The 15,444-nt window shown below is 42.8% G+C and overlaps 1 protein-coding gene across 1 annotated transcript; it reads left to right on the top strand.

Annotated features, from left to right (window-relative positions):
- Positions 1 to 13,691: 13,691 nt before the first annotated feature.
- Positions 13,692 to 14,656, top strand: LOC116629272 (stabilizer of axonemal microtubules 1-like; the record flags this gene model as incomplete). The annotated part of the gene is made up of 2 exons (XM_032399573.1): positions 13,692 to 13,768; positions 14,477 to 14,656. Coding segments are annotated over exons 1-2 (257 nt in total), but the record flags the coding sequence as incomplete, so codon positions are not given.
- Positions 14,657 to 15,444: the final 788 nt, after the last annotated feature.

Genomic DNA, 15,444 nt, shown 5'->3' with positions numbered 1-15,444 from the left:
CTGCCAGGTCTCTGTGGATAGGTCTGTTGTCAATCTAATGTTTCTACAATTGTAGGTTACATATCTCTTCTCCCGAGCTGATTTCAGGATTTTCTCTTTGTCTCTGAGACACGTAAATTTTACTATTAGATGTCGGGGTGTTGACCTATTTTTATTGGTTTTGATGGGGGTTCTCTGTGCCTCCTGGATTTTGATGCCTGTTTCTTTCCCCAAATTAGGGAAGTTCTCTGCTATAATTTGCTCTAATATACCTTCTGCCCCTCTCTCTTTCTTCTTCTGGGATCCCAATTATTCTAATGTTGTTTCGTCTTACGGTATCAGTTATCTCTCGAATTCTGCCTTCGTGATCCGGTAGTTGTTTCTCTCTCTTTTTCTCAGCTTCTTTATTTTCCATCATTTGGTCTTCTATAATATCACTGATTCTCTCTTCTGCCTCATTTATCCTAGCAGTTAGAGCCTCCATTTTTTATTGCACCTCATTAATAACCTTTTTGATTTCGACTTGGTTAGATTTTAGTTCTTTTATTTCTCCAGGAAGGGTTTCTCTAATATCTTCCATGCTTTTTTCAAGCCCAGCTAGTATCTTTAAAGTTGTCATTCTGAACTCTAGTTCCGACATCTTACTAATGTCTGTATTGATTAGGTCCCTGGCAGTCGGTACTACCTCTTGTTCTTTTTGTTGAGGTGATTTTTTCCGTGTTGTTATTTTGTCCAGAGGAGAATAGATGAATGAGAGAACAAAAGTCTAACAGGGTAACAACGTCCCCAGAAAATATACACTAAACAAATCAGAATAGACCTGAAACTGGGGGTGGGGGGGGAAAGAGAAAGGAAAAAGAAACAAAAAAGAAAAAGGTAAAAACAAACAAAAACAAAACAAAACAAAAAACAGAATATGGTCAAATATGATCAGGCTGGTGCATAGATCAGTGCCACACACTAGATTTTGGGCATATTTTGGTCTTTTAGAAGAAAATAAAAAATATTTTTTAAAAAAGGGATTGATAAGATGTTGGTTGAAAAAGGGAAAAAGAAAAATTCAGAAAAAAGTCAGTTAAAAAAAATTAACTTTGAAAGACTAAAGAATCATGGGAAAAAAGCCATGAATTCTATGTGCTGTATTCCCCTAGTGCTGGAGTTCTGCTGTTCTCATTGATCGGTAAACCTGGTCTTGGCTGGCTGTTCTTGCTGATCTTCTGGGGGAGGGGCCTGTTGCCGTGGTTCCCAAATGTCTTTGCCAGAGGCGGAATTGCCCCGCCCATGCCGGCTCTGGGCTAAATAATCTGCTCGGGTTTGCTCTTGGGAGCTTTTGTTCCCTGCAAATTTTCGGTACAGCTTTGGAGGCCGAGAGTGAAAGTGATGGCCTCCCAATCTCCGCCCAGAGGAGCCGAGAACTCGGGGTCCCGCTCCTCAGTGCACCCCCAGAGAAAAGCAGTCAGTTACTCCCGTCTCCCTGCCTCTGGCCGCACTCTGTGCTCACCGGGCCTGTGACCGAGCGTTTTTGTCTCTGGCACCGGACTCGGTGCGGAGTCTCCAAACCCAGCAGATCCCTGTGGTGCGCTCCTGCGCCGCTCCTCCCGGGGGAGGAAGGGGAGTCTCCCTGGATCTGCCGCTTGTTGGGTCCCCGCTGGAGAAGCAGTGGCCCGACTGTGCCACGGATCACGGTTTATGGCAACCCCGAGCTGAGAGCCCGTGCCTCCGCTCCGTCTCTGCAGCCGGCTTCCCTGCTCCGATATCTAGGAGCTCTGCCACACTCAGGCACCCCCGGTCTTTCTGTGACCCCGAGGGTCCTGAGACCACACTGTCCCAGGAGGGTTCCACCCCCCGCTTAGCCGCCAGAGTGACGTCCCTCAGTGGAGCTGACTTCTAAAAGTTCTGATTTTGTGCTCTGCGGCTCTATCACTTGCCAGAAGCGGCCAACGGAGGCCCCCTCCCCCGCTGTCTATCCTCCCGAATATTGCCTCGGATTCACTTCTCCGCACGTCCTACCTTCCAGAAAGTGGTCGCTTTTCTGTTGAGAGAGTTGTTGCTATTCTTTTCTTCGATCTCCTGTTGAGTTCATAGGTGTTCAGAATGGTTTGGTCCCTATCCAGCTGAATTCCTGGGACCAGACGAAATCCAGGTCTCCTTGTCCTCCACCATCTTGTTCCCCAAAGTCAGAATTTTAAAGAGTATTTAGAATTGTGTGTATTTGTTGGTTTGTTTCAGAATAGTTTCAGGGCCCTTGGGAAAGAGGAGCGTATCCTGCCTTGGAAGATTCTGAGTGTAGTGAAGGGGAAGGGGCAGGTCTAAGAACTGCCTAATACCTGCCTAGCAGCCAGGAAACAGGTATTTAGTACAGGCTAGCACCCCCTGAAACCACACAGTATATGGCCATGATTAAAGGCGCAGGCTTTGGAATCAGGCAGAAGATCTGGGCTTTTCGTCCTGATTTCATTGCAGTCTGGTTATGTGGCCTTGAGCAAAATAGCACCTCCTATGTCTCAGTTTCATGTTTATAAAATGGGGATAATAGTGTCTAGCTTGTAGCATTGCTGTGAGGATTAGATGGAATAACATATAAAACTCTTAGCCCATGTGGTGGATAGTAATTGCTCAATAAACAGCCTATTAATTTCAGACTGCTTGCCTTGGACTGGGCTAGGCATTTTATCTCCAGTATTTGATTTAATCCACACAATCCTACTAAGTAGAAATTATCTACAGATCTGGAAGAAATTGAAGCTCAGAAGAGTTAACTAAGGAAAAAAAATTCCTGAACATTACACAAGCAGTCAGTGACAGAGCTAAAATTGGAAACCAGATCTTCCTGCCTCCAGAGTCCCTTTCTGCCACTTGCACTGCCTCCCAGAGTGAAAGAGAGCCTTCTTCACTGCCCACACCAGGCTAAGCTTGGGGGTGGGGGGAGTCTGGAACACCATGATAGAGGCAAGAGAAGTCATTGATATCCATAGATGCTATATTGTTTACAAACAGGTTATGATCTAAAAGAGGATTAGGAGTTTCTTGGCTTGAGAAGTCCTAAGTTAGAGTACACTGGCCATTATCCATGCTGCTTGTTGGTGGCAGGAAGAATTGCCATGCTTTTCATCAGCTTTTTGCCATGATGAACATCTGTGTTTGCAGCCATGAGAACTCTTGACCTGAAAGTTTATGAGTAGATGCCCGTGCAAGGCAGTACAGAAAGTGTCCCAAAAGAGGTAGGGACACAGAGCCATGCACACTCAGAGAAGAGAGTGAGTCAAAGCCCCTGACAGTGCAGTGGTATTTTTAGTAGCTTCCTGGTTGTTGTTGGTGGTGGTAGTAGGGACGGCTTTCAAGATGGGCCTTGAAGAAGGAGGAGCATTTTAGGAATGTGGAAGAGGCAGGAAAGAGAGCAGCTCCGGAGAGCATCACAGGTGCGTGGAACTGAAGCTTGGCTCTGTGGAGTGAGAAGTAGGGAAAATTCAATTTTTTCATGTCTGTTAAGGCCTCTGTTTATGTCCCATGAAGGCAGGTCAGAGAGTCTAAGGAGGAGATAAATACGATAATAGTCAAGAAAAATATTTCTAGGTATCTTTTTCTTTATTCCACCTGCAGGGAAAACCAGCATCCAAGTGCCACCACCGCATGTGGCTACTGAGCCCTTGAAATGTGGTATTCTTTTTTTTTTTAAAGAGTTTATTTATTTATTTATTTAGAGTGTGCATGTGTGGGTGGGGAGGGAAGGAGGCAGAGGGAGAGGCAGAATCTCAAGCAAACTCTGCGCTGGGTGTGGAGCTTGATGTGGGGCTTGATCTCACGACCCTGAGATGGTGACCTGAGCTGAAATTAGGAGCTGGATGCTTAACTGACTGAGTCACCCAGGTGCCCCGAAATGTGGTATTCCTAATTGAGATGTGCTGTCAATGTAAAACACCTATTGGATTTTGAAGATGTAGTATGAAAGTAAAATATCTTAATTTTTTTATATTGATTATATGTTGAAATGGAATATATTGGATTAAATAAGATATTAAAAATAATTTTACCTGTCTCTTTTTACCATTTTAATGTGGCTCCTAGAACATTTAAAATGATGTGTGTGGCTCTCCTACCTGGCTTGCTTTCTATCTATCAGGTGGTGCTATGCTAGAGGTACTTGTCATATCTTTAAAGTTCTTTCCTCCATTCTATGGTTCCTTGAGACCTAGATGTCAGGAAATGAATCTGGTCATTCAGATGCAAAAGAGAACTAGATGCTGTCCATGGCTGGGTCATGTATATTGTTCTCTGAGCTTCTGATTTTTTTGTCAGCATTGTAAGGACATTGGATCAGATATTCTCCATGGCTCCTTTTAAAATTTAATTTTTAAAATTCCTTGGTTCTAGCTTGGAGTCAGTGCTCAGAGTCAACTATTATTAACCTTTTCTGTGTCCTTTTTTTTTTTTTTTAGTTTTTAATTTTATTATATTATATTAGTCACCATACAATACATCATTAGTTTTTGATGTGGTGATCCACGATCCATTGTTTTCGTATAACACCCAGTGCTCCATGCAGTATGTGCCCTCCTTAATACCCATCACTGGGCTAACCAATCCCCCCTCCCCCCTCCCCTCTAGAACCCTGTTTGTTTCTCAGGTCCATAGTCTCTCATGGTTCATCTCTCCCTCCAATGCCTCCCCCCCCATTTTTCCCTTCCTTCTCCTAATGTCCTCCATGTTATTCCTTATGTTCCACAAATAAGTGAAACCATATGATAATTGACTTTCTCTGCTTCACTTATTTCGCTTAGCATAATCTCCTCCAGTCCCATCCATGTTGATGTAAAAGTTGGGTATTCATCTTTTCTGATGGCTGAGTAATATTCCATTGTATATATGGACCACATCTTCGTTATCCATTCATCTGTTGAAGGACATCTCGGCTCTTTCCACAGTCTGGCTATTGCGGACATTGCTGCCATGAACATTGGGGTGCATATGGCCCTTCTTTTCACTACATCTGTGTCTTTGGGGTAAATACCCAGTAGTGCAATTGCTGGGTCATAGGGTAGTTCTATTTTTAAATTTTTGAGGAAACTCCACACTGTTTTCCAAAGTGGCTGTACCAACTTGCATTCCCACCAACAGTGTAAGAGGGTTCCCCTTTCTCCACAACCTCTCCAACATTTGTTGTTTCTTTCCCTGTCCATTTTGGCCATTCTAACTGGTGTAAGGTGGTATCTCAGTGTGGTTTTGATTTGGATTTCCCTGATGGCTAATGATGATGAACATTTTTTCATGTGTCTGTTAGCCATTTGTATGTCTTCTTCAGAGAAGTGTCTTTTCATATCTTCTGCCCACTTTTTGACTTGATTATTTGTCTTTTGGGTGTTGAGTTTGAGAAGTTCTTTATAGATTTTGGATACCAGCCCTTTATCTGTAGTGTCATTTGCAAATATCTTCTCCCATTCTGTGGGTTGCCTCTTTGTTTTGTTGACTGTTTCCTTTGCTGTGCAGAAGCTTTTTATCTTGATGAAGTCCCAAAAGTTCATTTTTGCTTTTGTTTCACTAGCTTTTGGAGATGTATCTTGAAAGAAGTTGCTGTGGGCGATGTCAAAGAGGTTACTGCCTATGTTCTCCTCTAGGATTTTGATGGATTCCTGTCTCACATTGAGGTCTTTCATCCACTTTGAGTTTATCTTTGTGAGTGGTGTTAGAGAATGGTCGAGTTTCATTCTTCTGCATGTGGCTGTCCAATTTTCCCAGCACCATTTATTGAAGAGACTGTCTTTTTTCCATTGCATGTTTTCTCCTGCTTTGTCAAAGATTATTTGACCATAGAGTTGAGGGTCCATATCTGGGTTCTCTATTCTGTTCCATTGGTCTGTATGTCTGTTTTTGTACCAGTACCATGCTGTTTTGGTGATCACTGATTTGTAATATAGCTTGAAATCGGGCAACGTGATGCCCCCAGCTTTGTTTTTCTTTTTCAACATTTCCTTGGTGATTCGGGGTCTTTTCTGATTCCATACAAATTTTAGGATTGTTTGTTCCAGCACTTTGAAAAATGTCATTGGAATTTTGATCGGGATGGCATTGAAGGTATAGATTGCTCCGGGTAGCATAGACATTTTTACAATGTTTATTCTTCCGATCCATGAGCATGGAATATTTTTCCATCTTTTTGTGTCTTCTTCAATTTCTTTCATGAGTGTTTTGTAGTTCCTAGAGTATAGATCCTTTACCTCTTTGGTTAGGTTTATTCTGAGGTGTTTTATGGTTTTTGGTGCTATTGTAAATGGAATCGTTTCTCTAATTTCTCTTTCTACAGTTGCGTTGTTAGTGTATAAGAAAGCAACTGATTTCTGTGCATTGATTTTGTATCCTGCCACATTACTGAATTGCTGGATGAGTTCTAGTAATTTGGGGGTGGAGTCTTTTGGGTTTTCCACATAAAGTATCATGTCGTCTGCGAAAAGAGAGAGTTTGACTTCTTCTTTGCCAATTTGAATACCTTTTATTTCTTTTTGTTGTCTGATTGCTGTTGCTAGGACTTCTAGTACTATGTTGAACAATAGTGGTGAGAGTGGGCATCCTTGACGTGTTCCTGATCTTAAGGGAAAGACTCTCAGCTTTTCCCCATTGAGGATGATATTCACTGTGGGTTTTTCATAGATGGATTTTATGAGCTTGAGGAATGTTCCCTCTATCCCTATACTCTGGAGAGTTTTAATCAGGAAAGGATGTTGTATTTTGTCAAATGCTTTTTCTGCATCAATTGAGAGGACCCTATGGTTCTTCTCTCTCCTCTTATTAATGTGTTCTATCACATTGATTGATTTGTGAATGTTGAACCACCCTTGCATCCCGGGATAAATCCCACTTGGTCGTGGTGGATGATCCTTTTAATGTATTGTTGGATCCTATTAGCTAGGATTTTGTTGAGGATTTTGGAATCCATATTCATCAGGGATATCGGTCTGAAATTCTCCTTTTTGATGGGGTCTTTGCCTGATTTTGGGATTAAGGTAACGCTGGCCTCATAGAATGAGTTTGGAAGTTTTCCTTCTGTTTCTATTTTTTGAAACAGCTTCAGTAGAATAGGTATTATTTCTTCTTTGAATGTTTGGTAGAATTCCCCAGGGAATCCATCAGGCCCTGGACTCTTGTTTTTTGGGAGGTTTTTGATCACTGCTTCAATCTCGTTACTGGTTATTGGCCTATTCAGGTTGTCAATTTCTTTCTGTTTCAGTCTTGGCAACTTATAGGTTTCCAGGAAGGCCTCCATTTCATGCAGATTGCTCAGTTTATTGGCATATAGTTGTTGATAATAATTTCTTTTTTTTTTTTTTAAAGATTTTATTTATTTATTTGAGAGAGAGAGTGAGAGAGAAAGAGCACAAGAGCGGGGAGTGGGAGAGGGAGAAGCAGACTCCCTGCTGAGCAGGTAGCCCGATGCGGGACTCGATCCCGGGACTCCAGGATCATGACCTGAGCCGAAGGCAGTCGCTTAACCAACTGAGCCACCCAGGCGCCCTGTTGATAATAATTTCTAATAATTGTTTCTATTTCCTTGGTGTTAGTCGTGATCTCTCCCCTTTTATTCATAATTTTATTAATTTGGGTCCTTTCTCTCTTCTTTTGGATAAGTCTGGCCAGTGGTTTATCAATCTTATTAATTCTTTCAAAGAACCAACTTCTAGTTTCGTTGATCTGATCTACTGTGTTTCTGGTTTCTAATTCATTGATTTTTTTTTTTTAAAGATTTTTATTTATTTATTGAGAGAGAGAGAGAATGATAGAGAGAGAGCATGAGAGGGTGGAGGGTCAGAGGGAGAAGCAGACTCCCCGCTGAGCAGGGAGCCCGATGCGGGACTCGATCCTGGGACTCCAGGATCATGACCTGAGCCGAAGGCAGTTGCTTAACCAACTGAGCCACCCAGGCGCCCTCTAATTCATTGATTTCTGCTCTAATTTTAATTATTTCTCTTCTAATGCATGGCTTAGGCGTCGTTTGTTGCTTTTTCTCTAGTTCTTTAAGGTGTAGAGTTAGTTGGTGATTTCGGGATTTTTCTATTTTTTTGAGTGAGGCTTGGATGGCTATGTATTTCCCCCTTAGGATCGCCTTTGCAGTATCCCATAGGTTTTGGACCGATGTGTTTTCGTTCTCATTGATTTCCATGAATTGTTTAAGTTCTTCTTTGATTTCTTGGTTGACCCAAACATTCTTGAGCAGAGTGGTCTTTAGCTTCCAAGTGTTTGAATTTCTGCCAAATTTTTTCTTGTGATTGAGTTCCAGTTTTAAAGCATTGTGGTCTGAGAATATGCAGGGAATAATCTCAATCTTTTGGTATTGGTTGAGACCTGATTTGTGACCCAGTATGTGGTCTATTCTGGAGAAAGTTCCATGTGCGCTCGAGAAGAATGAGTATTCTGTTGTTTTAGGGTGGAATGTTCTGTAAATATCTATGAGGTCCATCTGGTCCAATGTATCATTCAAAGCTCTTGTTTCCTTGTTGATTTTCTGCTTAGATGATCTGTCCATTGCTGAGAGTGGAGTATTGAGGTCTCCTACAATTAACTTATTGTTATCAATATGACTCTTTATTTTGGTTAACAGTTGGCTTATGTAGATGGCTGCTCCCATGTTGGGGGCATAGATATTTACAATTGTTAGATCTTCTTGTTGGATAGACCCTTTAAGAATGATATAGTGTCCTGTGTCTCTTATTACAGACTTTAGTTTAAAATCTAATTTGTCTGATGTAAGAATTGCTACCCCAGCTTTCTTTTGAGGTCCGCTGGCATGGAAGATGGATCTCCATCCCTTCACTTTCAGTCTGGATGTATCTTTAGGTTCAAAATGAGTCTCTTGTAGACAGCATATGGATGGGTCCTGTCTTTTTATCCAATCTGCAACCCTGTGCCGTTTTATGGGAGCATTTAGGCCATTCATGTTGAGAGTGATTATTGAAAGATATGAATTAATTGTCATCATGTTGCCTGTGAAGACATTGTTTTTATAGATTGTCCCTGTAAATTTCTGTTGTATATCACTCTTGGGGTCTTTCTCCTTTTATAGAACCCCCCTTAATATTTCTTGCAGGGCCGGCTTAGTGGTCACATATTCTTTCAACTTCTGCTGGTCATGGAAGCTCTGCATCTCTCCATCCATTCTAAATGAAAGCCTTGCCGGATAAAGTATTCTTGGCTGCATGTTCTTCTCATTTAGTACTCTGAATATGTCTTGCCAGGCCTTTCTGGCTTGCCAGGTCTCTGTGGATAGGTCTGATGTTATTCTGATGTTCCTCCCTCTGTACGTAAGGAATCTCTTCCCCCTACGTGCCCTTAAGATGGTTTCCTTGGTTCTAAGATTTGCAAGTTTTACTATTACATGCTGGGGTGTTGGCCTGTTTTCCTTGATCTTAGGAGGGGTCCTCTCTGCCTCTAGGACTCGAATGTTTGTTTCATTCCCTAGATTAGGGAAGTTCTCAGCTACGATTTGCTCAAATACAGCCCTCTCTCTCTCTCCACTCCCTCCGGGATTCCAATTATTCTGACATTGGAATGCCTCATGGTGTCACTTATTTTTCTGATTCTATTTTCATGGATTCTGAGTTGTTTTTCCCTGGCCTCCTCTTTTCCCTTTTTATCTATTATACTGTCTTCCAGATCACTTATTCTCTCTTCTTTCTCAGTTACCCTAGCTGTTAGATTATCTAGATTGGATTGGATCTCATTGATAGCATTTTTAAGTTCTGCCAATTCACCTTTTATTTCTGCCCTTAGAGACTCTATGTTGCCATTAATTGATTTCTCCATTCTAGCCATTGTCTTCACAATTGCTAGCCTGAATTCCATCTCCGACATCTTGGTTATGTCTGCATCCATTTGTAAATCTGCAGCATAAGTCATAATCTCTGAGTCTTTTCTGTTTTGGGTGCTCCTCCTCCTAGTCATTCTGTTGATGGGTGTTTGAGGGAATGTATAGAGTCCAAATTATTGACCAGAACCCAAGCAAGATGCACCTGTTTTCTTGGGACCTTAGGGTTGCTGGCCTCTTGTTTTCCCAGCCTGTCTTCTGGGGGAGGGGCCTGCCGCACTGTTACTCAGGCAACCCTGTTTGGGCGGAGTTGCCCTGCCCCCCGTGGCGGGGGATGGGCTCAGTGGGAATCAGTCTTTGGGGCTTTTGTTCTCTGGCGCCTTTCCCTGGCGGCTTTCCGCGTCTCTTCTGCGAGTCAGAGCAGAAGAGACCGTTTCCAACCCTCTGCCTCAGAGCAGAGAGACTGCAGTCTGTTCTTCAGTGAGCTCTCCAGGCCACACTGTCTCCGTTTCTGTCCGTGCTGCTCTAAACTGCAGCGGCCTGGGTTGTGCGCCCCTCCGCAGCGCCCCCAGTCCTGCCTCCAGGTCGGGCACGTGTCTGCCCTTTGTGCTTCTAAAACTGCCAGCCACTCCCAGTTCGCGCGCGCAGGCGACACCGCCGCTTGGGGTTCTGTCCCAGGGACTGCAGTTCGTGTGCGCGCGACTCCGCTGCTCAGGGTTTCCACCCCCGGGGGTTGCAGTTCACCGGCACAACCCCGGTGCACCGGGTTTCCGTCTTGGAGGCTGCAGTTCGTGTGCGCGCGACCGTCGCTCTGGTTTCTGTTGGGGGGGCTGCAGTTCGCGTGCGCGCGACCCCGCCGGTCTGGTTTTCCACCCCGGGGGCTGCCCTAAAGTTCTTTCCCGACGCTATCGGTCTGCGAGTCTGTGCCCGTCTGCAGCCGCGAGGCTGTCACTCACCGGCGGTGTAGGATCCCCACGTCCAGGCACCCTCCCGCCGCCGTTTATCCTTCGATATCTGCCCGCAAAATCAGGGCTCTCCGCTTCGTACCTCAAAACCAACTGCCTGCGATATTCTGTTTGTAGAGATCCAGATCTTCTTACATCTCAGGCTGGTTTTGTGGGTGCTCAGAGTGGTCTGGTAGATATCCAGCTCAATTCCGGGGACCAGTTGAAATAGGGTCCCCTACTCCTCCGCCATCTTTCGCCTCCTCCCCTTTTCTGTGTTCTGTTGAAAGGTTTCCACTATTCCCTTTACCAAATATCAGAAAAAGTCAGGATTATTTCCTTTTTCCTGTGGTTCTTTAGTAAATTCTGGAGTGGAAAGACTTTAGAGAGTTCTGGTAAGGACGCCTCCCTCCCCTTTGCCTTCTCTGCCTAGTGGCCCCATCTAGGCTGGTTGGAGTATGCGCTCCCAACAGGGTGGTCACGGCAGCTCCTCAGAGGATGCAAGTATCAGAGAGTTTGAAGAAGTCTCCTTTCTTTGGCTCATGACTGTCAGGCTTACTTCATTTTTTATTTTTTAAAGATTTTATTTATTTATTTGACAGAGGGAGACACAGTGAGAGAGAGAGCACAAGCAGGGGGAGTGGGAGAGGGAGAAGCAGGCTTCCCGCTGAGCAGGGAGCCCGATGTGGGGCTCGATCCCAGGACCCTGGGACCATGACCTGAGCTGAAGACAGGCACTTAATGACTGAGCCACCCAGGTGCCCCCAGGCTTACTTTAAAATACCCCAAACATGGTGATTCCACACACGTTCTTCAATCACTGACTAGGTCCGCTAAAAATTAAGAACTGAAGTGATTTCCCTTTTAGGAAAGGGGTGGGCAGACCAACAAGGAGGAGATAGGGTGCTTGGTGACTTGAGAGGGATACTTGGGGTTTGGGGTTACAGGTAAGGCAAAGGGGGTGGCCCTAGGAGCAGACAGGTAGTGAAATGTTTACTTCCAAGTAAGAGTCTTTGACACTTCCAAGTGAGATTTTAGTTAGCAATGAGTCAAATAAAACTTGTCCCCCCCCCCCCTCAGAGATAGATAACATTCCTCTTAAAGGAACATTGGTGTCTGGGTGGAAGCTTGTTGCAATATTGAAATCCCCTCTCATGATACCAATTACAATGTAGTATTTTGCCATGGAATTTATTTTTCTTTAGGAATAAGTCTTTATACTGTAAAGTCAAAAAAAATAACATCATGGAAGGGGGGGCTATATAAAAACAAAGTTTTACTGGTTTGCTAAACAAGGGCACTGGAGAGGGAAAACATTGCTATGCCTGTGGGGTCGATTTTATTGCAAGTGCCTGAATCAAAGTTATTATTAATAAAATCTTGACTTTTTTCTCAGAGAGTGGGTAAACAAAATAATCGGTGGAGGTATTTTTGGTAGCCGGCAGTTGTTGGCTTTTGATTTGTAGTTTGTAGGAATCCTAAAATGATAGGTTGCTAATTGGTTCAGATTGAAAACTCAGATAATTGGATGGATTGTGAACACAGAAATGGTAATAATATCTAATGTTTACATAGCATGGGGTATGGTTATTTTGTTTACTGTGCAAACACAACAATTACCTCTTGAGTGGACAGAAGATTAAAGCACTCGTCAACTTATGTACCCATGATTAGGGCATATTTTATTAAATATATAAAATGTTAAATACACAATCATCTTTGTCCATGAAATGCCAATAATGTACATTTTGAAAAAGGACAACTAAACTTTTATTAAATGTACTTAACACTGAAACTCATACCCTAAGGACAGCATATTTATGGATGATTTCCTTGTAAATAATTAGGAGAATCTAAAATATTTACCATGAATGAGTAGTACTTTAGTAATAACAAAAATAAAAAGTAGAGGCGCCTGGCTGCCTCAGTTTGTGGAGCCTGCGACTCTTGATCCTTGGGGTTGTGAGTTTGAGCCCCACATTGGGTGTAGAGATTACTTAAAAATCTTAAAAAAAATAAATGTGGCAAGTTTATGCCATCTTAAGGCTTTTCTGATACACAAACTTACAAAAGAGAAAAAAATCATACAGGGATCTCCCTCTTTTTTTAAAGATTTATTTAGAGACTGAGTATGGGAGGCAGGGAGAGAGAGAGAGGGAGAGAGAGAATCTCAGACTTCCTGCTAAGCATGGATGCTTAACTGACTGAGCCACCCAGGTGCCCCACAAATAGGGATCTCTTTAAAGGTACTTGCTAATAGGCAGTGCTAGCCATATGAACCGTACTGGTGTTGATCGTTTTCTCTAGGGCCTGGGAGGTTGAAGAGAGGTATGTAGTAACAACAGTGGCAGCAGCAAGTTTTATATAGAGGGTTGAACTTACTAACAACAGGAATAGACAGCATGCTAATTGTTGCCTGGAAAATAGCTCTAGATGAACAGTGATGAATTCTCTCTCTGTTTCTCTCCTTCTCTCTCTCTCCCCCCATGTGGTGCCCCAGAATACTGGGTATTTTCGTTTCGCTAATTAAAATCAGTGTAAAAAATGTTCAAAAATATGCCATTCTGTGCTATGCCTCGATAAAAGGAAGTTGGAACTGAAGACAAGGGGTGAAGACAAGGGGTGCCCCAGCTGGGTTATAGGAATTGTGTGCGGGCATATGAATAACTGACGTACTGTTTAGGTTTTGAAAGCTCCAACAGCTGTGCTTTGTCCAGCAATAAGTAGAATCATAAGGTTCATTTATTACCATGCGTGTAAAATGGGAAAACTCACCATAAATTATAACTTCAAATTTTTAAAAAAATTTTTTCCTTTTTTCTTCTTTCTTTTTTTTCAAATTATTTTCTATCATCTATTTGTGTAATGAGGCATCACATTTATTTAATAATTTATTTACGTATTTCATCATTTGTTCCGTAATTGTTTATTGACAGCCTACTATGTACCAGACAGGATAAGGGGCTCCAGCAGTGAGCATGATAGAAAAGGTCCTGAGCTTGATAGATGAGACGGACCATGAAGAAATTCACCAGCAAACCTGCCAATGGAAGCAGTAAGCAATGGGAAAGGCATGCACTGGGATGAGAGATCCTGTGTGCCAGGGCAGGGCTGGTGGGTGTATCTTAGGCAGAAGATAACCAGTGGAAGTCTTTCTATGGAGGCAACAGCTGAGGCGAGACCTGAAACATGAGCCAGACTTTCAATGTGAAACAGGTTCCCATAGTCAGTGGTGTGTAGCGTACTCAGAACTGATGTGGTTTTGCTCTGCGTGATGCCACTTGTATGGAAAGGTGACATTCTGAGTTGACCCAGGAACCAGGCAACTAGGAAAGGCTTAGTGCACAGCCCTGCAGCACACTGTCAGGTCAGGTGTTGAACCCTAACTGCTGGGTGATCCGGAGACCAGCTGGGAGCATCACTCGAAGGGCTTAGGGCCACAGCGATTTACCCACTATGGTACTGGAAGTGTTTCGTATTTAAACAGGCAGTATGGCATCTGTAATGGTTGAATATTGGTCATGCTTATGTGTAATTTTGTGATTTAAGGAATTTTGATGATTAGCCAATTGCAGTTATACATCATTAAAAAAATCCTGTCCACTTCATAGTTTAGTAGAGAAAAAGAAAGTTAAGTTCCTATTTTCAATGCTGGCAGTCTTGATTTTAAAACCTGGGGTCTCATTTTGAGGAGGTGGCATTATCAGACTGGATATGTTGTTTCCAAGAAGGTAACAGACCTAACTTCATGTCTTTTTTATAGGCGGCATCACTGTCCACATCTCCCTACCAAGATTTACGATAAAATAGAGAAACCATGTCTTCTCTCCGAATACACCGAGAACTACCCTCTCTATCACTCTTACCTGCCCAGAGAATCCTTCAAGCCCAAGCTGGAGTACCAGAAAGGGTCCATACCCATGGAAGGCCTGACCACATCAAGGTGAGCACAAGAAGAATAAATATATGAATGCACACAAATAATGTCCAGGGCTAATGTACAATATGAATATAATGTGCAGTCTTAGTGCATCAGTGTACAGAGTCAATGTATAGTATCGAAGTCTTTGATGTTAATATACTGTATCTCGGAAAGGAAATCCTACATTTGTTAGCCTGCTCAGTTTTTCCCAACCTCTTCTTACAGAGAAGGAATTGTTACAGCTGGTCTAGGGGTGAGGAAGGCTAAAATGATCTACATAGCAAAGGGTTGGAGGTTAAGTAACGTATAAAGGGATGACACAGTTGGAGGGGAGAGGGGGATGCTGCTAGAAAGTGAGTTTTGGACTTTGACACCTAAGCTCCAGGTCAGCTTGGGCCGCATAGTGATGGTGATAGTGATGAAAGGAAACTTGATGATACAGAGGGAGCTGTCTAGGAATTATGCCGTGGACTTTGAATTGGGATCCCTTTGAATGTTCTTCAAGAATGAACAAAGACTACAGTTGACCCTTAAACAACATGGGTTTGAACTGCATGGGTCCATTTACATGTGGATTTTGTTTTTTTCAATAAATATAGCACTGTTAATATTTTCTCTTATGATTTTCTTCCTAACTTTTTTCTAGCTTATTTTATTATAAGGATACAATATATATAATACATATCATATATAAAATATGTTAATTGACTGTTACTGGTAAGGCTTCTGGTTAACAGTAGGCTATTAGCAGTTTGTTTTGGGGGAGTCAAAAGTTATATGTGGATTTGTGACTGCATTGGAGGTCAGCA

The sequence above is a fragment of the Phoca vitulina genome, unplaced genomic scaffold (assembly GCF_004348235.1).
Source record: "Phoca vitulina isolate PV1807 unplaced genomic scaffold, GSC_HSeal_1.0 scaffold499, whole genome shotgun sequence".
NCBI classification, from domain to species: Eukaryota; Metazoa; Chordata; class Mammalia; order Carnivora; family Phocidae; genus Phoca; species Phoca vitulina.
This window is presented reverse-complemented; position numbering and strand designations above follow the sequence as displayed.